This window comes from Phycodurus eques, chromosome 4 (genome assembly GCF_024500275.1).
Source record: "Phycodurus eques isolate BA_2022a chromosome 4, UOR_Pequ_1.1, whole genome shotgun sequence".
NCBI lineage: Eukaryota > Metazoa > Chordata > Actinopteri > Syngnathiformes > Syngnathidae > Phycodurus > Phycodurus eques.
In genome coordinates, this window is record NC_084528.1 from 17,646,996 (window position 1) to 17,667,419 (window position 20,424).

A 20,424-nucleotide genomic window follows, 5' to 3' on the forward strand; every position below is an offset into this window, starting at 1 on the left:
ATCCTCACGACTCATAGTCTCACTATATGTTCCTAATGAGTCTCTTTTCTTATTTTTCTCTCTCTTTACCAGCTCCCATTTAACCTTATCCTTCTTAAATCCACCCATCCATTTTCTGTACCGCTTATCTCAACCTTACACTTACACGTATAGCGCTTTTCTACGCACGCTTTACAATTTCATGCATTATCATATCACAGTCCTGTTTAACCAGGTCGACAATGCCAGAATCCACCAATAAAAGGTTCAGGATAATGCAACCCTAGGGTGGCACAAGCCGGTGCAAACTGAAGGCCGGTCCCAAGCCCAGATAAATGCATCGGGCTGCGTCAGGAAGGGCATCCGGCTTAAAACATTGCCAAATAAATATGAGCGTGCATCCAAAGAATTCCATACCAAATTAGTCGCTGCCCAGGTTAACAATGTCCACCACTGTTGCCGTTAACCTCGAGGGTGCTGGTGGAAATTCAGCTACTCTGGATCAAACACAAAGGAGAGGTGGAAAGGGGGTTCTTAGGCAGAAAGAGGAGAGGAAAGCACAAAGCCTAAAACTGAATGTGGGGACTATGACTGGAAAAGCTATGGAATTGGTTGACATGATGATTAGGAGAAAGTTAGTTATATAATGTTTCCAGGAGACCAGGTGGAAAGGCAGTACGTCTAGAAGCTTAGGGGCAGGGTTCAAATTATTTTACCACAGTTTAGATGGAAAGAGAAATGGAGTAGGGGTTATAATAAATGAAGAGTTAGCTCAGAATATCTTGGAAGTGAAAAGAGTGTCAGATCGAGGGATGAGACTGAAACTTGAAATTGACGGTGTTATATACAGTATAATGTAATTATTGGCTATGCCCCACAGGTAGGATGTGACCTAGAGGTGAAAAAGAAATTCTGGAAGGAGCTAGAATTGAAATGGACATGTTGCTTCCAGAAGAGGCAGGAACATAGGGTGACCGACAAGAGCGGAGGTAGAAGCATGCAGGTGGATTACATCTTGTGCAGATGTAATCTGAAGGTTACTGACTGTAAGGTAGGGGAGAGTGTGACTAGACAGCATAGGATGGTGGTGTAAAAGATGACTTTGCTGGTGGGGAGGAAGATTAAAAAGACAAAGTCAGAGCAGAGAAATGCGGTGGAAGCTAAAAAAGGAAGAGTGTTGTAAGGGTTTTTGAGAAGAGGTGAGACAGGCTCTTGGTGGACAGGAGGAGCTTCCAGAAGACTGGACCACTACAGCTAACGTGATCAGAGAAACAGGGGAAGTAGACTTGGTGGTGGAATCTCAAATTACAGGAAATCATACAAGGAAAAAGGTTAGCTAAGAAGAAGTGGGACACTGAGAGGACCGAGGAGAGGCAAAAGGAATACATTGAGATGCGACACAGGGCAAAGGTAGAGGTGGCAAAGCAAAGGCCAAACAAGAGGCATATGATGACATGTATGGCAGGTTGGACACTAAAGAAGGAGAAAAGGATCTATACAGGCTGGCCAGACAGAGGGATAGAGATGGGAAGGATGTGCAGCAGGTTAGGGTGATTAAGGATAGAGATGGAAATATGTTGACTGGTGCCAGTAGTGTGCTAGATAGATGGAAAGAATACTTGGAGGAGTTGATGAATGAGGAAAATGAGAGAGAAGGGAGAGGAGAAGAGGCAAGTGTGGTGGACCAGGAAGTGGCAATGATTAGTAAGGGGGAAGTTAGAAAGGCATTTAAGAGGATGAAAAATGGAAAGGCAGTTGGTCCTGATGACATTCCTGTGGAGGTATGGAAGCATCTAGGAGAGGTGGCTGTGGAGTTTTTGACCAGCTTTTTCAACAAAATTCTAGCGCGTGAGAAGATGCCTGAAGAATGGAGGAAAAGTGTGCTGGTGCCCATTTTTAAGAACAAGGGTGATGTGCAGAGCTGTGGGAACTATAGAGGAATAAAGTTGATGAGCCACACAATGAAGTTATGGGAAAGAGTAGTGGAGGCTAGACTCAGGACAGAAGTGAGTATTTGCGAGCAACAATATGGTTTCATGCCTAGAAAGAGTACCACAGATGCATTATTTGCCTTGAGGATGTTGATGGAAAATTACAGAGAAGGTCAGAAGGAGCTACATTGTGTCTTTGTAGATCTAGAGAAACCCTATGACAGAGTACCCAGAGAGGAACTGTGGTACTGCATGCGGAAGTCTGGAGTGGCAGAGAAGTATGTTAGAATAATACAGGACATGTACGAGGGCAGCAGAACAGCAGTGAGGTGTGCTGTAGGTGTGACAGACAAATTTAAGGTGGAGGTGGAACTGCATCAGGGATCAGCCCTGAGCCCCTTCCTTTTTGCAGTGGTGATGGATAGGCTGACAGATGAGGTTAGACTGGAGTCCCCATGGACCATGATGTTTGCAGATGACATTGTGATCTGCAGTGAAAGCAGGGAGCAGCTGGAGGATCAGTTAGAAAGATGGAGGCATGCACTGGAAAGAAGAGGAATGAAGATTAGCCGAAGTAAGAATATATGTGCCTGAATGAGAGGGGTGGTGGGGGAAGAGTGAGGCTACAGGGAGAAGAGATAGCAAGGGTGGAGGACTTTAAATACTTGGGGTCAACCGTCCAGAGCAATGGTGAGTGTGGTCAGGAAGTGAAGAAACGGGTCCAAGCAGGTTGGAACGGGTGGAGGAAGGTGTCAGGTGTGTTATGTGACAGAAGAGTCTCTACTAGGATGTAGCGCAAAGTTTATAAAACAGTGGTGAGGCCAGCCATGATGTACGGATTAGAGACAGTGGCACTTAAGAGACAACAGGAAGCAGAGTTGGAGGTGGCGGAAATTAAGATGTTGAGGTTCACTCTCGGAGTGACCAGGTTGGATAAAATTAGAAATGAGCTCATCAGAGGGACAGCCAAGGTCCGATGTTTTGGAGACAAAGTAAGAGAGAGCAGACTTCGATGGTTTGGACACGTCCAGAGGAGAAATAGTGAGGATATTGGTAGAAGGATGATGAGGATGGAGCTGCCAGGCAAGAGAGCTTGAGGAAGACCAAAGAGAAGGTTGATGGATGTCGTGAGGGAAGACATGATGGCAGTTGGTGTTCAAGAGGAGGATGCAGGAGATAGGCTTACATGGAAAAGATAGATGTTATTTTGTCATTCTGCGTTATTCGCATAACATCAGTATTACCACACTACTGGCCACTTACGTGCTTGACAACGCTGCATCATTTGCACAATTGTCACCGTATCAGTCACACTACAGGTACCCATACACTGCTCAATGTCCTAAATGTATATTTTGTCATAATGGTTTGTTTGCTGTATAGTGGCTCCTACTAGAGGAAACAAATTCCTTGTTTTTATAACATACTTGGCCGATAAAGGGGATTTTGATAAAGGTGATTCTGATTTAAAAAAAAAAAAAAAAAAAAAAGGCGGTTTGACATAGCTTTATGCTAGCTGGAGTACGCTTCACAAGGTCGACAATGCTAAATACCATTATAATAACACAAAAATATTAACAAAACAAACGAAAAGTTATTAAACAATATGAATTATTATTTGACACAATGAGGGATTCCAAAAAAGCAAGTTGTATTTTAAAACAAATGACTGCGAAAATTAGTATGAGATGGCAAAAACTGCAACACCCACCACACAAAGCAAGCCGGTGACTGACAATCAAACCGCCCATTCGCGCGTTCAAGGTTTGAACGACAACCCACTTTGGGCAGGGTTTAGTTTCACCCAAAAATGAAGGGAACGACAGATTATATCTATACAAAGAGGTCGACAAAGATGACAATGCTAGGATAAAATAACGGGAAAAAATATCCCGTAGCACACATAATTGACCAAATCACATACAAAAATCCGCAAAAAAAAAAAAAAGACTTGGTGAAAATCAGTATCGGATGGCTAAAACTACAATACCCACCACGCAAAGCGTGCCCTGTGATTGACAAGAAAGACCTCCAATCACGGTTCGAAGTTTTGAACCGCATATTGGGCGGGGCTCTTAGTTTAACAAAAATGGAGGCAAACGGTATGTTAACGTCTGCTTTCACGCCTTGAAACACAGTTCGTGGCGAGCAGCAATTGACGTTCTATATTTGGCGTTGCCTCGTCGGAGGAGCCTAAGCGGATCTTGTGGAACGTGTGAGTGGCGTGCGGTGATGTCTACGAATGGTGCCGTCTGACGACAGTAAATGAGAGGTAATTATAATAAAAAAAAGAAGGGCCCCTGCCGCCTTTTGCCTGGAGAGCTCCGGCGAAAAGTAGCTAGCGCCGCCTGACGGACCGCCCGGCGAACCGGGCAGCCGACGTCAGGAAATAGCGGTGCCGAGTAGAACAAAAACTGGTCCTCGCTAGCCGAGGGAGCGCCTCCAACCGCCCTCCACACGCTATCACACACTTAATACACAAGCGAAGCTAATAAGAAGCGTTATTGTGGTAGAACACGACCATGGTATCCAGTGGCTGGGACGAAGCTAGCAACTAGGGCCATATATCTTGTTTGCTAACTGCTAAATCGAGACGTCCTTTTTTGCGGCTTTTTGTCAGTGTTGTACTGTAAAATAATTTAGTTTGCGCTACATAATCAACACTTCCATTAGTGGTGCTTTCCACATCAAGATAATGTTGGAAATCTTCACCTTTTGAGGGTTAAACGCGCGTAAACCAACAATCCAATGCAGGTCAAAGCAGTTAAATCAGAATCAGAATCATCTTTATTTGCCAAGTATGTTCAAAACACACAAGGAATTTGTCTCCGGTAGTTGGAGCCGCTCTAGTACAACAGACAGTCACTTTACAGAACACTTTGGAGACATAAAGACATTGACAAAAAACAATTGTGCAAAAAGATGCAGAGTCCTCTAGCATTTAGAGCAGTTCGAACGACTAATATTGCAATAGTCCGGTGCAATGACCATTGTGCAAAGGGCGCTGAGACTTCAAGGAGTGTATGCGGTTTAAAGTGACGAGTAGTGCGATCATCTGGGACAATGTTGGTTGTGCAAATGTTACAGATACTCCTCGATCAGTGTGCACGGCGTGCTAAAAGTACAGTAGTTACACCTTTTAAATTAAATTAAAGAGTTTCAGGCTATAAGGTTGAAGGAAGGCAGAAAATCATGTTTAAATGATGGAAGAAAGCTGGATGAATAAAAAAACAGGTATGATGGAAGAGACAGGAAAGTAGATCTGGGGAAGGAAGGCATAATGTAAAGAATAAAGGAGGTCAGAAAGGAAAGGATGCCCGGAAATAAAGCTGTTCGTGTAATAAAATGGAAAAAAGTGTAAATTGTACTGTATACCTACCTTTGGCCCAACCTGTATGTAAATAATAAACGGTCTTTGTGTTATAGGTGACAAATAAATTAGTTGTTAGTCTGTTTTAATGTCATTACGCTTTGTATCATTTTATATATATATATATATATATATATATATATATATATATATATATTATAGAATATGGCACAATTTAACAAAAGACATACTCAAATGTCCCGTGGGTCAGATTATAAACACTCCTAAATTAGCAATGTAACAAGATTTCCCAAAATGCTTAGTCTGGTTGTTATGGCCACTTCAACCTTACATTTAAAAAAAAAAAAAATCGTTTTTGTTTTTTCTTTTTTTTTTGGCGGTAGGGGGTCTAATCTGCTGTGTATCCCCGCTTATTCAATAATTTTTGGAGTTAAAAAATAGTTGTTTATTTTTTTTCAATCAATTATCTGTGGATTTTCACTATAAGTCGTCCCAACAATGCACCAATAATTTAGAAAATCGAATAATGGGTTCCAGATGATGGATAGGAACGTTTGTGTGATATTGCTTATATGAAATCTGGTAAAAAAAAAAAAAAAGCCTTAAAATTCCAGTAAAACAGTATAACAACATAACTCATTGAACCCTTTCATATTGTCTGCTACTTGGGAAACTCCTTATCTGATTGGCTAAGAGGTTTCCAATAGAAATATCCACCAATAATGATAAGCAGTACGGAAAATGGATGGATGGAAATTGGTATGGGCCGCAATTCTCAGGGGCTCTCCAAGTTGATGCATCAAAATTACTGTGACAATGCAAACATCTTCACTTGCCCTAAAAACTCACCTTAAATTCCCCACCCATCAGAATAATTGTTTTTCTACTGTTTATGCATAACACAGCTCAAAATGAGTCTGTGACTTGGTTTAAGTTTGAAATCTATGCGGTTTGTCGATTAAATGCAAAAGGCAATAAACGGCATAGGGTTTCCAAAACGAGTGAATTTGAAGTCACCGACAGTGTGATGTCAAATAATTATTCAAGTACCTGCCCACTTCGTGGTTGGTACCCACTAGGGGTGCGCTGTATAAACACTATAATTGGTAGACGGTATAAATTTGGTCGAGGGCACAGATTTGGACTCAACCGACCAATCGCGATAACTCTTATTGATTACATGATCATATCTGTCTCAGTTTAAAACAAGGCTCATGCACGTGTGTTCACAGAGCTGCCACCACTGTATTTTTTTTTTTTAAACCAGATCCGAGCTGGTTAAAAGACCAGTGTGTCCACATATATTACTCCCTGCTTTACCAGCTGCTCAGAAAGGACTGTGGGAATGCTCGCTTGTGTTACACCAGCCAGGTAGAGTACGAGCTGCGGCTAGATAGCAGCTAAACACTGTCCTTTCACGGTGCCGAGCTGCTCCGCTGCCGTAACTGTGTGCACATTGCAAGGACGGACAACAGCGAGAGCGGGAAATTAAGAAAAGTTCAGAGGAATATGTTTTTAAAATCCATCCAAAGCACCGCTGTTTGGCACTAGAGGGACATGGGGCACAGTTGTCTGTTGCGAATGTGTACATGTAGCAGATAGAGACTAGATCCCTGCAGGGGCAACGTTGTGCTAGTAGGGTACATTAACATGAATCAAACTGATTTGCACATTTAATTTCCCTTGTTTTGGGTCGTACGCGACTTCATATTGGGGTACTAGGCGTCTTCGGCGGAGAGCAAGGTCCGTGTTACAACGATTACACGTCATGGTGCTCACCTTGCCTTTTAGAATGCTCCCTGAATCAGCACCTCCAAATCTGAAACAATGGTCCTCAGTCGGAAAAGGGTGGTGTGCCCTCTCCAGGTCGGGGATGAGATCCTGCCCCAAGTGGAGGAGTTCAAGTATCTTGGGGTCTTGTTCACGAATGAGGGAAGAATGGAACGGGAGATCGACAGGCGGATCGGTGCAGCGTCTGCAGTGATGCAGACTTTGTATCGATCCGTTGTGGTAAAGAAGGAGAGTAGAGCCGTTGCTCCTCCACAACGAGAGGAGCCAGATGAGGTGGCTGGGGCATCTGATTCAGATACCTCCCGGACGCCTCCCTGGTGTGGTGTGGCGACCCAGGACACGCTGGAGAGACTACCTCCTTCGGCTGGCCTGGGAACGCCTCGGGGTCCCCCCGGAAGAGCTGGATGAAGTGGCTGGGGAGAGGGAAGTCTGGGCATCTCTGCTAAAGCTACTGCCCCCGACATCGGATAAGCGGGAGAAAAGGGATGGATGGATAAATCCTCCCACACTTTCGCCATTTTCTCGTACTCGAAATACCAGAGTCGTTGTTGCAATCCTAAAAATATCCACCTCTCTTTTAATTTTCCGCATCCCCTTTTAGAGCAAGTTCCCTACTAGTGGGCCAACAATCCAACGCTTGGTGAATTGTGCTTTACAAGGATAGAAACGAGGGATGGGGTTTCAGAATACTCTTTATTTGCCAAGTACGTCAAAAACACACGAGGAATTTGTCTCCGGTAGTTGGAGCTGTTCTCGTACAAAAAAGACAGTCAATTGACAGAGAATACTTTTGAGACATAAAAACACAGTCACTAAGCAATAAAAGGTTACCAGTAATGTAGTTAATGCCGATACATTTCCATCCATGCATCCATCCATTTTCTGAGCCGCTTCTCCTCACTAGGGTCGCGGGCAAGCTGGAGCCCATCCCAGGCATCATCGGGCAGGAGGCATGGTACACCCTGAACTGGTTGCCAGCCAATCGCAGGGCACATACAAATAAACAACCATTCACACTCACATTCACACCTATAGGCAATATAGAGCCTCCAATTAATGCATGTTTTTGGGATGTGGGAGGAAAACGGAGTGCCGTGAAAAAACCCACGCAGGCACGGGGAGAACATGGCGCACACAGGCGGGGCCGGGGATTGAACCCCGGTGCTCAGAACTGTGAGGCTGACGCTCTAACCAGTCGTCCACCATGCCGCCGCCGATACATTTCATTTATTTTTTTTGACAATTTTGCAATTGGCTGGCAACCAGTTCAGGGTGTACCCCGCCTCCTGCCCGATGATAGCTGGGATAGGTTCCAGCACGCCCGCGACCCTAGTGAGGAGAAGCGGCTCAGAAAATGGATGGATGCATGGGTGGAAATGTATCGGCATTAACTACATTACTGGTGTAGTTAATGCCATCCATCCAAAATGGATGGATGGATTTTAGTTTCTTTATACGAAGTGTTAACCTTTCCTGCTATGTCACCTGACCGTGGTTGGGAAACGCAGGGGAGACGCCCTCTCCAGTGCCGAGGTTGTCCTCCTCAGGGTTAACTCCCTTCTCGTTGCACAACTGAGCTGGGTGGCGGCAACAATAAAGGCACGATGCACTGATTTGACGCTTTAATGGCTTTATTAGCTCCTCTGCACATTCAACGTCAACAGGTCCTCCGCTAATCGCTACTCTTCCCCAGTCGCCGTCACTACACTTGCCATTGTACACACGCACTCCTTCCTCCTTCACAGTCCGGTCTCACTCACACATCGACGCACAGGCCCACACACACTGAGTTTGCTGTCACAATCACGTGGGACAATACCTGTAACAAAAGTATTTCGACATACATTTTGACTTTAACGATGAAATGCGACTTACGCGGAAATTCGGGTTACGTCGCCAGTGTAGGAACAGAACTCGTTCGTAAATCGAGGATTTCCTGTATGTGGCATATGGACAGCAAAATATTTAGGTTAATTTTACGCTTGACGTTGGTCAGTAACTCTAGAGACATTTATTTTTATACAACACAAACGGTCAAATTAATAATTTTTCCAATTTTTTTTTTTAAGTGACAAATTCTATTTTTATGTTGCTCACAGTTGCAGTATTACCTTGCCCCTGAATCAATTCGATATAGCAAGACCTGTTGACATCATGGAGGCGCAGGGCATCTACATGGAGGTGGAGCAGCCTGAGGAGGACTGCGTGGAACACCAATACATGTGTAGCGAATGCTACCAGCTTTTCAACTCCCTGGAGGATGTGCTGATCCACCAGGAGATTCATACAGGCCAGGAGGGAGAGGAAGGCGAGGTGGGCCAGGTGGTCCACTGCGAGCAGTACCAGTGCCTGGAGTGTGGCTCGGTACTCGTGGACTCCGAGGAGCTGCTGCTGCACCAGGAGATGCACATGCGGGAGGCTGGGATGGAGGCTAAGCAACAAGGTCAGACATTTTGTAGGGTGGAGTCTTTGTTGGAATCATTCACTCATTCCCTAATTTCCTAGTTCGCTAAAAAATATATTAGAAATCTCTTTATAGCAGAGATGGGGGGCATTTGTCATTTAACTTGACTCGAGTTGCAAGTTTTATGACTCGCGACTTGCTTGCCAATACTTACGAAAGACTTGACTTTAAACTTGGTAGCCAAAAGACTTGACTAGACATCTCGCTTATAGTTGTAAATCTGCATTTTAATTAAGACAGTTTGCCTTATTTTATTTTTCATGGAGAAAAAAAAAAAAACGAGATCAACTTGACAAGAAAGTTTTTTAAATTTACGAAAGTTTTAAATGGTACAGAAAAACACCGAAATTTATTTTAGTGGGCAAAAAGTAAAAAAAAAAAAAAAAGTCATAATTTTAACGACGACAGATGTTTTTTCAAGGGGGTAAATTTGTAAAATAAAATAAATAAAGTAGTAATTTCACAACAGCATATTTTTTTCCATATTAATGTGTGTGTGTGTGTGGTGTGGTATGGTGTGGTGTGGTGTGTGGGTGTGTGTGTGATCTCTATTCCAGAGTTGTGTGAGGCTGAGGTTCCCCAAGATTGTGGTTCACAGCCACCCCAACCGGTCCAGTACCAGTGTCTCGACTGTCTTGCTTTGTTTGACTCGCCCAACACGTGGCTGGAACACCGCAAAAGCCACAACAGTAGCACCACAAGCACCTACGCGGAGATGACTGTAAGACAGAGAACGGATAAGAAATGTTGGGTTAATGGTCTCTTTAAAAAAGTCAAGTTAACGAATCAGCCTGTGATTCCCAGCCACAGGAGTACGAGGTCCAAGCGGACGGCACCGTGGCTCCTGTCACCAACATGCAGAACTTTGTGTTGAGTGAGCGGCAGGCCGGGGAGATTTTGGCACAGGTACTTCAATTTATACTTCTTTGACGGAAACGCACAGTATTATCATTGTTTCTCACAGGATTGGATTCTATATTTGCGGTGGTGGGTATCCGTCAGCGCGGCGGAGGAGGGGGGGTTTGAACATTGATGTTTACGACACACAAAATAGGAGTTTGATTTGGATTTTAAAATAATACTTTTTTTGTAATGTCGCGCCGGGAACCAATCACGCGCCTTGTATGAGTGCCGTACAGTACAGGCATGTACAAAGCCTCTGAGTCATCTCATCTCTTTGTTTGGCATGCAGTGAAACCTTCTCTCGCCCGCATCAACATGAAACAACGCAATATGGCTGGCAATATGGCTGTATTTTTAAATATTTTTTATTAATTTATTTTTTTATGAATATTTTGGAAAAACCCGCAAAGCACTGAAGCCGCAAAATGTGAAGCACGAAGTGGTGAGGTAACACTGTTTATGTGTGCGTGTGTATATATATATATATATGTGTATATATATATGTATGTATATATATTATATGTATATATAATTATATGTGCATATGTGTGTGTGTGTGTATAGAGAGAGAGAGAGAGAGAGAGTATGCAAAACTGTTCCAGCACAAAAGTTCCCCTATAAAGGCATCTGAGGATTTGCAACAGGTTTGCCTTGTGTCCGTTGCAGGTGTTTGCGCAGCAGCAGCAAAAGAAGAAAGGCCACCCCATCTCAAAGTCCGCCAGCTGCGCCTCCCTGCTTCCCACAGTGACGCCTACCCCCGGCTCAGCCACCATGCACCTTCAGATCCTGACAGCCCAAGCTCTGGCCGATAGCTCCGGGACGCGCGCTCAACCCAGCAAGATTGCGTCCGTGGCGGGCTGGCAAAAGCGTGGCGCCCTGGAGAACGGCACCGCCCGCCGAGTGGAGCTGATGTTGTCCCCCGTGGGCGTCGCCGACCCCCGGCGGCTGCCGACAGAGATGGTGGTCATCCAACCGTACGAATGCTCTGAATGCGCCCTTCTCTTCCAGACCCCGGAGGACCTCCTCCAACACCAGGGGGAGCACTTCCTGGGTCAGGACAAAGAGAGTTCGGAGGTGGGACTGATGTGCGGCTTCGAGGAAGCCCGGGGGCGCGAGGAAATGGTGGACAAGACGGACAACTCCGTAGGGCAACTGAACCAAGCCATAACAACGGAGAAGAAACCTGCGCTGTTGCCCAAGACCCAGCAGTGCTCACTGTGCAGTCGCAACTTCAGCTCCGTCAACCGGCTCAAAGCTCACCAGCGCGTACACGAGCAGGGCACGCATGAGTGCACTGAGTGCGGCAGGGTTTTCAAGAAAGAGAGCTCACTGCAGGCCCACCTGCGCACCCACTTGGGTGTGAGCAGGTATTTGTGCGTGGACTGCGGCCAAGGCTTCACCACCGAGATGACCCTCATCATGCACAGGTAAGGTAAGCCCTGCGAGGGCGGTGTCCTCTTTGGTCCCACGGTGCCTCATCTTTCACCTTTGTGTGCTTCTTGCAGAAAGTCGCACACGGCAAACCCCCTTCACAAGTGCCAGTTCTGCAACAAGACCTTCACCAACATGACCAAGTACCTTTACCACCGACGGTCACACCTCAGCCTCAACGCCTGTGGCATGCCTGCCTCCAACACCACCACGGTAGTTCAAACCCTCATTCTTACCAGATACAACTGGACAATCACAATTTTGAAAAAATGTTTTGCTTTGTCTTGCCAGCCAACATTTAAGTTGGGGGTATTGATGACAGGGAATACTGGATAGTGTCTGCTTCAACAATAATATGAGGACTTGTGGTGGTCGATTAACAACCTCTTTTGTGTTAAAAGGAATGGTTAGTGTGGTCATAATCACACAAAAAAAGCCCCGTCCATTTAGTGTTTCGCTGAACTGTCTGCTTTCACCCCACAGACACACAACCTTCTATTCTATTCCTCCTTCCACTCGCCTCCACCGCTGACCCACTCTTCCAATCACAAATCACTTTCAGACACCTTCATAGACAGTCGAAACGTATGGAAGTCTCGCAAAAATAGACATACAACTACAAGGTCGCTCCGATACATTATTGCAGAGCATTCGCTCCTCCTATTTAAAACAATGATTTGTAGTTATAGTACTCTCGCGAATGGCGACCCTGCTGTTGTGTTACATTAGTTGGTGTAAGTTCCGACTGTCTGAAAGGCTGTGAAGTTGTTTGAACGTGGTCTGGATGAGCAGGTTGCGGTTTGGGGCAAGTGCAACTGGGGACGGTAGGGAGAGTGAGCTTGTGTTTGGAGGCGGAAGACAAACTGTTGAGCAGACTGCTAGTTGACAACTGAAAAAATATCAATGACATTATCAATTAGTTGACTCGACTGTCATCACCGTAGCGTCGAGGGCCCAAAATATTTTAGCCGTTCCACACCTAGTGTCTACCCCACTTTACGATAGTCGGCCTTGACTGTTTTCCAAGCAGATCACTTTTAACTAGGGATGTAAAAATATTCACAATACTGCGATATCGTGAAATTAAAAGTGCCTTGATATCGTCGAGGCCTTGGTACAAAATAATGAGCTGTTGTGTTTAAAATTTAGTTTTGGGTCATTTATATGCAGCCACGCCGCTTAGCCAGGCTGCTACAGCCAGACTACAGCACTCCACTACCTCGATAAGAGTATAAACGCATCCGATTGGACAAGTAACCCATGTGACCAAGTGGGGTACGTCACAAAAAAATACACTGATTGGCTGCCTGACCCACGTGCGTTGGGAGAGATGCAGAAACAACTCGATGCTCCGAGTCCCTCCCAAGGCTACTGTGTAGCCCCTATGCCATCGCAGTCATTAGGCGAAAGGCGCCTTGTTGTTCGCACCGGCCTCCGTCCCAGCAAACGCAGACCCACAGGCTGGGATCGGCTGCTGATGGACCTCCACTTCACGAAGCCGCATCCTGGCTGCCACCGGGAAGCATTCCGAGCCGGCCCTTCACGGGCCACCACTCCCCGTCAAAGAGATGATTTGCTGAATTATTTAAGCATATTGTAACAGCAGCACTCTTCAGTGGTCTACTAGTGAGTGTTTATCTCAAGTCGAAAGTCGTGGGTGAAAGAACATCACACGGAGTGAGAATAATGATTCCGAAATTTCTCTCCTCCAATACATTACAGTAGTCACAGAAATGAAATAGTTCTATTCCGTCCAAATACAGATATCAGTGCAAAAATAAATTTGACATACTTCCCTCTCTTTAAATGAAATGCCTCCATTTCAAATAAAAACGTATTACCAAGGCTGCTCAGAAAAAAAAAAAAATCCTATAATATCACTAAGTGGAGGAAAAGAAAATATTCTTATGCCTTTAGGAGTGTTCCTGTGTTTATGACCTCACTTGAATTTTCCTAAAAAAATGGTCAAAAGTCAATAGTGCGCATAATGCATGGGTATAGGGGAAAATGGAAAAAAAAAAACTTTCACGTTTTATAAATGTATGCCGCCATCTAGTGGTTATGAAAAAGGTGTACACTTTCATTCCAATATGCCACCGCCACCTGTAGGTTATGAAAAAGATGTAGCCTACACTTTCATTCCAATATAACAGGGGTATATGCATATATGACTGCATACATGGACAGTTGTGCTCATAACGTTACATACACAGGCAGAATTTGTGAAATCTTGTTTTTTTGTTCTAAATACGACTGATGGCTGAACAACAACGATCATTAATTTCTTTGTGGTTATGTTTTGTTTAATGATAATGCTTTTCTGAAATGCTTGACAGTTTAATTTGAATCCCATTAAAATAAAATTAAATGTGTTTTGACTGGTCCTTCATATTTTCTTCAGAGAATTGTATACATCTTACAAATGCTGTTTGGGTAATCAAACATATGAGGACCACTGTGTGTTTTCTCATTTACTAAATAAAAGTAGGACTGTGAATTTCAAAATAAGAGCAAGTAAATAAAAAAAAGTATTATGTGTTCAAATGAAGTGCTGAACTTCAGAATAATTATTTGAAAAACTAACAAATATACTTTGTTTTGATTATATGGGTATAAGCAAAATCATGCATTGTAAAAATGCATTCTACAAGGTTAGAAAAAAGGGTTTTCCAGAATTTTGTGGTAAACTGGGGGTGTGTATTATACATAGGTGCGCATTATACACGAGAAATTATGGTAGATATCGCTACATCCCTACCTTTAACACACACCTCCATCTTTGAGACCTCTGACAACACTGATTAGGCAGTGGTACCAAAAAAAACGACAAACTGATTTGGCAACCATATTATTGGTTACATCACTGACTATGTTAATCTCAATTTGTGGTTTCTGTACCTCTCCAGGTCAACACTGCTCCACAACGAGCCTCTCTCTCCATTCTGGCCATCCTACAGCGAGCCAGGGAGAAGAACACGCGGATGATGGCCCCCCTCTCTGAGGAGGAAATGGAAAACATGGACCAGGACCCTGCGGATCTGAACAAGGTGGACAGGAGTGAGGGTCAAGGAACGGAGAGTGAAGAGCGTCCTGACGACAAATCTGCCGAAGATTTCGCGTCCAGCTCTGCAGGAAGCGCTCCGCCCGCGTCTTCGGAAAAAGGCGGGTTCACTTGTCGCTCTTGTCCGAAGACGTTCCCCTCCCAGCTGCAGCTCCTCCAGCACCGGCGTGCGGCACACGGGCCCGAGCGCAGCTTCCTGTGCGGCGTCTGTGGCAAGGCCTTCAAGAAGCAGATCCACGTACGCAACCACATCCGCACGCACACGGGCGAGCGGCCTTTCCAGTGCGCCGACTGCGGCAAAACATTTTCATCCCTCGCCAACCTCACCCGCCACACGCTGATCCACACTGGCGTGCGGCCGTACCGCTGCGACGTGTGCCAGCGCTCCTTCTCGCAGTCATCCAACCTGCGCCAGCACAGCCTTCTGCACGCGGGGGGCGGAAGCGGGGGCCTGAAGTGTCCCGACTGCCCCGCCGCCTTCCGCTGGTGCACCAAGCTGGCCGCCCATCGCTTCACGCACCACCAGGGATCTCCCGCACCCTTCCCTTGTCCCCACTGCGAGGCTGGCTTCCTCACCAGGAGGCACCTAGATGCCCACTCTTCGGAGCAACATCCCCTCATTCCTCCAGAGTCAGGGGGCAACCCCACCAGCCAATCGGAGCGGTCCCCCTCTACCGCAGAAGATTCCGGCACTCTGGTTCAAGGCGGCTTGGATTGTGACATCTGCGGTAAGAAGCTCAACTCCCCCGCCAATCTGCGGCTACACAAGCTGAGCCACCCCGGTTCCGTGCGGCTGCGCGGCGCACCCGGCAAGCGGGCTAAATCCCACCAGTGCCCCGTGTGCGGCAAACTGTTCGTGTCCAGCTCGGGCGTAGCGCTGCACCAGCGGGTGCACACGGGCGAGCGGCCTTTCCCGTGTCAGATCTGCAGCAAGCGCTTCCGCCAGAGGACGCACCTGCGCGAGCACCTGCGCACGCACTCAGGCTTGCGTCCCTTCTGCTGCGAGATGTGCGGCAAGGGCTTTGTCCAAAGCATGCACCTGGTCGAACACCGCCGCACACACACGGGGGAGCGGCCGCACGTCTGCCCGCACTGCGGAAAGGCCTTCAAGACCTTTTCCAACCTTAGGAACCACAAGAAGACACACAGTTGCCAGCAGAAGAGGGACCGGGACCGTGAGGCTAACGCCAAAGCTGTCTCGGGTGTTGAGGTTTCTGCGGTGGAACTCCCCAATGGGCAGCCTCACTTCATCCAGATCCAATCGTCAGACGTTCAGCAGGTCCGTATATGTCTTGAGCAGGGGTGGGCATAACCGATTATAGCTGATTATTTAATAAAATACAAAATATTTAACATTTGTATTTATTAAAATAAAAAATTTTAATAGATACAAAATTTTAACATTTTATTAATTGGTTATTTTAACTTAATCTATGAAAAACATTTTTGTAAAGTGAACAATTTGCGTGTAAAATGTGTAGGTAGATGGCATAGCTAATTATAATTGTTTAATAAGAAATGTGTAAAATTCATTTTACTAATCTATTTTATTTTCAATACATTTACGATAGCTCAATTTGAATTAAAAATGGTTTAAAATTTGTACGTAAAACATTCAAGTTTGTCTATTTCAATAATAATTATGAAGCAGATTTGTCGGCCACTGGTTTCTAACTATATCATTTATTGTAATTAAACTGTCTAATGAAATATGCACAATTGTTTATATTATTTTATAGTTTATGCAACAAATACAAAGTAAATTAGTACATCAGTTTAGATTAATTTTGGAAAGAACAGTTTTATTTTTGTTTCGATTGTCTATTTCAAACATGTAAGTAACAATAAAATAAAAGCAACAAACAAATCACTAACAAACAAAAGGAAACAATACAAAACTAGAAGGTTAAATAAGAACAAGGTCAGAGCAGAAAAACTTTCAAATGCGCGAAAGGTATTGTGGCAAATATCACAGAACTCTGATCATCTAAATGCTCGGTTGGCCGGATTAAATAATTCAGTGTGCCACACGTGGCCCGCAGGCCGTACTTTGCCCACCCGTGATCTACACTCATCATCCGAAGCATACCGCATCACGTGTCAAATTTTTGTCCCGTCACAGGGCACCAATACCATCATGTGCAACGAGTTCGGGGAGACCATTGCCATCATCGAGAGCAGCGAGGGTGGGGCGCTGCCTCTGGAGCAGGCCTTGGAGATCTTTCAGACGGCCCTGGAGAGCGGCATGGATGGACTGCAGATGCTCTGAACCACAAGAATTACTCACTTTGAAACACGTGTTCTGAAAACCACTCACATATATAATACGTACTGTTCAAAAGTTGGGGGTAATTTAGAAATGTCGTTATTTTAGAAAGAAAAGGTCCCCCCCCCCCCCCCCCAATGAAGTTCAGATGTAATTGATCTGAAATATATTCTAGACTTTGTCTATTTAAAAAAGAAAAAAGAAAAAAATACTCTTTGTTTGAAAACGTGTATAAATGATCAATGTGTTTTAATGGAAAACATGAAATTGTTGAACTGTTAATGAGGAGTCTTAAAATGAACTTTAAAGGGGTTTGAGTGTCCATGTGAATACATGTACCTTATGTGACTTTTTAAATAATTTTTACTATAATTTGTATTTTGATGTGATAGCTGGAGAGCTTGACAAAAAAGGGGTGTAAATAAATCAATAAATGTAGTTTGCTTCCTTTAGAATTCATTCACCACAATATTACTTTTTTTAAATTGACCACCTAGCTTTATTGGCATACTGATACAAATTCTTTACAGATACAAACTTAAAATTATTCATAGAAATGTGTCTCTTGGATACTGGAACAGCCAAACATGAACACAAAAACAAGCCATATAATTGCTTTTTTTTCCCTTCTCCATGTTGTCCATTTTTTGTTCTTTCATATGTCTGTATATGGTAGATGCTTACTGTATATAACCAACCAATTTTGTACAAAGCTCAATTATTCTGTCCCAACAGTTTTGGATTGTGACTGTGTGGAGGGAGGAGAGGCATAAAGTGATAAAAGGCGGCAAAAGGAAAGGATAAAAGGAGAGTGATTGTTGAGGCGGGTCTAGAAATCCATCCATCCATTTTCTGAGCCGCTTCTCCTCACTAGGGTCGCGGGCGCGCTGGAGCCTATCCCAGCTATCATCGGGCAGGAGGCGGGGTACACCCTGAACTGGTTGCCAGCCAATCGCAGGGCACATACAAACAAACAACCATTCGCACTCACAGTCACACCTACGGGCAATTTAGAGTCGTCAATTAACCTACCCTGCATGTTTTTGGGATGTGGGAGGAAACAGGAGTACCCGGAGAAAACCCATGCAGGCACGGGGAGAACATGCAAACTCCACACAGGCGGGGCCGGGGATTGAACCCCGGTCCTCAGAACTGTGAGGCAGACGCTCTAACCAGTCGCCCGCCGGGTCTAGAAATGTGTTAAAAGAAAAAAAAGGAAAGGGAACAGTACATGCCTCCAAAGGAAGAGCATCGAGAGCACTGAGGAATAACAAAAGTCACAGGAGGAGCCAACACAATATTGAAATTTAAAATGCTTAAAAGTCCATAAAACTAAACTGTTGGCAAAAACATAAGTAGTAGAGTAAAATGGCCACCATGGACCAACCTACTTCCTTCATGCGTAACCAATTAGAGGCACGGGAATGTTTGCTTCCTTCTGACTACGATGCAGGGACCAGCGAGAAAGATGGCACAGCCAGAAGTCCACTCACTTTCTGTCAATTCTGCAATCGCTTTTTTAAGAGCGCTCCTGAAGTGGTCTGTTGGTCACAAAACGGTGGAAAAATGCCCACTCGGGTCAGTGGGATGGACAAAAAAAAAAAAAAAAACAATCTTTGAGGGTCCCAGCCCCCCAGAATGTCAGCTAACTGGAAGTGATTCCACATCCAGGGAAAAAATGATGATGCATTTGCCTCTCTAACATTATTCAAAACAAATCAAGAAGAAAGGTTTTCGTCTTTTTAAAGCCGATGGACACATTTGGCCTTTCCGAACATCCGTGGGAGAGTTCCGGAGAATCTAATATTCTGAAATCTTAATACAGTTACCACGGTTTCTCGAACTTTCTTTTTTTTCTCATTTTGGTACTCTTGTTCTAAACAGACATCTCAAAGAGATGGGAATACGAGTCCACGTTGTGGCAAAAAGTCCTCATCTGGAAGAGTCCTGCGAGTCGCCAGGATCCTCCTCGGTCCCGGGTTCGGCGTCCTCGTCTTCTCTTCCCGGCCCGTCCGCTGACTGGGCGCCAGACGGTCCGGGCAACGAGTCAGCGGGGACGGGGAGATAGGCGGCGTCGGCCGGGGTGGCCGTCTGCATGATTTTCTGCCGGACCTCCCTGATCTTAAGCTGCAGACACACCTTGGTGGGGAATATGTCCGAGTACCGAGTCTGGAAGGCAGCCGTGGCTTGAGCTGCAAGCGGAGAACAACGTCAAAATTGCAGCGGCTCAATTCCTGGCTGTGTGTGATGTTCAAATGAAAAAATAAACGCCTTGCTTGTTCTTGTCAGAAATAAGAGGGGAAGTAATCCACCCCGTTCACAGATGCTATTGTTTACACGGAAACGTTAAAAGGATTGAACTTGGTTGCTAACCAAAACAGCAGCACCTACTCTGTATACTGTACTCTCAGATGAATTAAAGTACTGAGTATTTTGTACAGTACAATGAGCCCCCTATTTTTATCCTGTGGGGGATACATTAGAGAGGGCTTCAGCTATTGAATATTTTCAATTGCTATGCCATGGATTAATCGAGTAATCAGATAAAAAACTGATTTTGCATTATTGCCCACCTGGGGTCGCCATCATGGTCTACTGTAGTGTCTGTGACTTTGAGTGTGTATGGCTTTAAAAGGCGGTGCCTGGCCTGCTGAGTGATGTGGGCGACAGTGAATGAGAGTGTAGAGTTGGCTGGCTGTTGAGTTTCTTTGTGTTAAATGACTCGACGTTGCATCGCTGGAGGTGGGGTGGGGGGCGGGGGGTTAGATTGTAATTTATGTAAAGCACTTTGGGTTGCATTGTACAAAATGAAGTTTCGATTGCTTGATTGGCTTACTTTTACACGGAGTGGTGTGCGCGACAGCAGTAACATTAGTCCGTGTAGAAAAATGATCCCTGCGAAGCTTCAAGGCAGCGATTTTGCTTCTACCTTTTATATATCAAAATAGAATCTTTACTGACATCGCACAGTGTAATTTGAGTGATTCAATTAATCGCTGCGTACTTTTTTGTTGATTAAACAGTGTGGGTCTCATTGACCCACGTTCGTAATAAACTAACACAAAGGGAGGGTTCATATTATTATTATTATTATTCCTCGTGTGTGTACTAGGGGTGTAACCCTATATGTATTCCTATTCAGATTATTTTGAAAAGGAACATTTGGAATGGTACAGAGTTGTACGAAACATATTCGGTAAGGGACAGTGAGGACAACTGCCTTGCATTCTGGCTTATCCCTTTTTACGATTGAGTGTGGAATCAATA

The 20,424-nt window shown here is 44.8% G+C and overlaps 2 protein-coding genes across 4 annotated transcripts in view; one reads left to right on the plus strand and one right to left on the minus strand.

Annotated features, from left to right (window-relative positions):
- The first annotated feature begins 4,009 nt into the window (after window positions 1–4,009).
- On the plus strand, window positions 4,010–17,595 carry znf526 (zinc finger protein 526). 2 transcript variants are annotated; one of them, XM_061674333.1, is made up of 8 exons: window positions 4,010–4,182; window positions 9,132–9,475; window positions 10,054–10,217; window positions 10,301–10,402; window positions 11,066–11,826; window positions 11,905–12,043; window positions 14,737–16,170; window positions 17,014–17,595. In XM_061674333.1, the coding sequence occupies exons 2-8, from the start codon at window positions 9,187–9,189 to the stop codon at window positions 17,158–17,160; spliced, it is 3,036 nt and encodes a 1,011-aa protein (XP_061530317.1). In that variant the 5' UTR covers window positions 4,010–4,182; window positions 9,132–9,186; the 3' UTR covers window positions 17,161–17,595. The 2 variants fall into 2 exon arrangements, with proteins under 2 accessions (XP_061530317.1, XP_061530318.1); XM_061674334.1 differs by having other exon boundaries at window positions 10,307–10,402.
- The window catches only part of cicb (capicua transcriptional repressor b), a 68,552-nt gene continuing 65,450 nt past the window's right edge, over window positions 17,323–20,424 (minus strand). For both annotated transcript variants that reach the window (XM_061674332.1, XM_061674330.1), the window contains exon 21: window positions 17,323–19,349. In XM_061674332.1, the coding sequence (XP_061530316.1) occupies window positions 19,090–19,349 (260 nt within the window). In that variant the 3' untranslated portion in view covers window positions 17,323–19,089. The remainder of the gene's footprint in view (window positions 19,350–20,424) is intronic.

What these genes read in the sequence shown, in the direction of transcription:
- znf526 (XM_061674333.1), top strand. Translation starts at nt 9,187, where the DNA reads ATGGAGGCGCAGGGCATCTACATGGAGGTGGAGCAGCCTGAGGAGGAC. An exon ending in CCGGGGAGATTTTGGCACAG is followed by an intron (nt 10,403 to 11,065) that starts GTACTTCAATTT and finishes TGTCCGTTGCAG; the next exon opens with GTGTTTGCGCAGCAGCAGCA. An exon ending in ATGACCCTCATCATGCACAG is followed by an intron (nt 11,827 to 11,904) that starts GTAAGGTAAGCC and finishes TGCTTCTTGCAG; the next exon opens with AAAGTCGCACACGGCAAACC.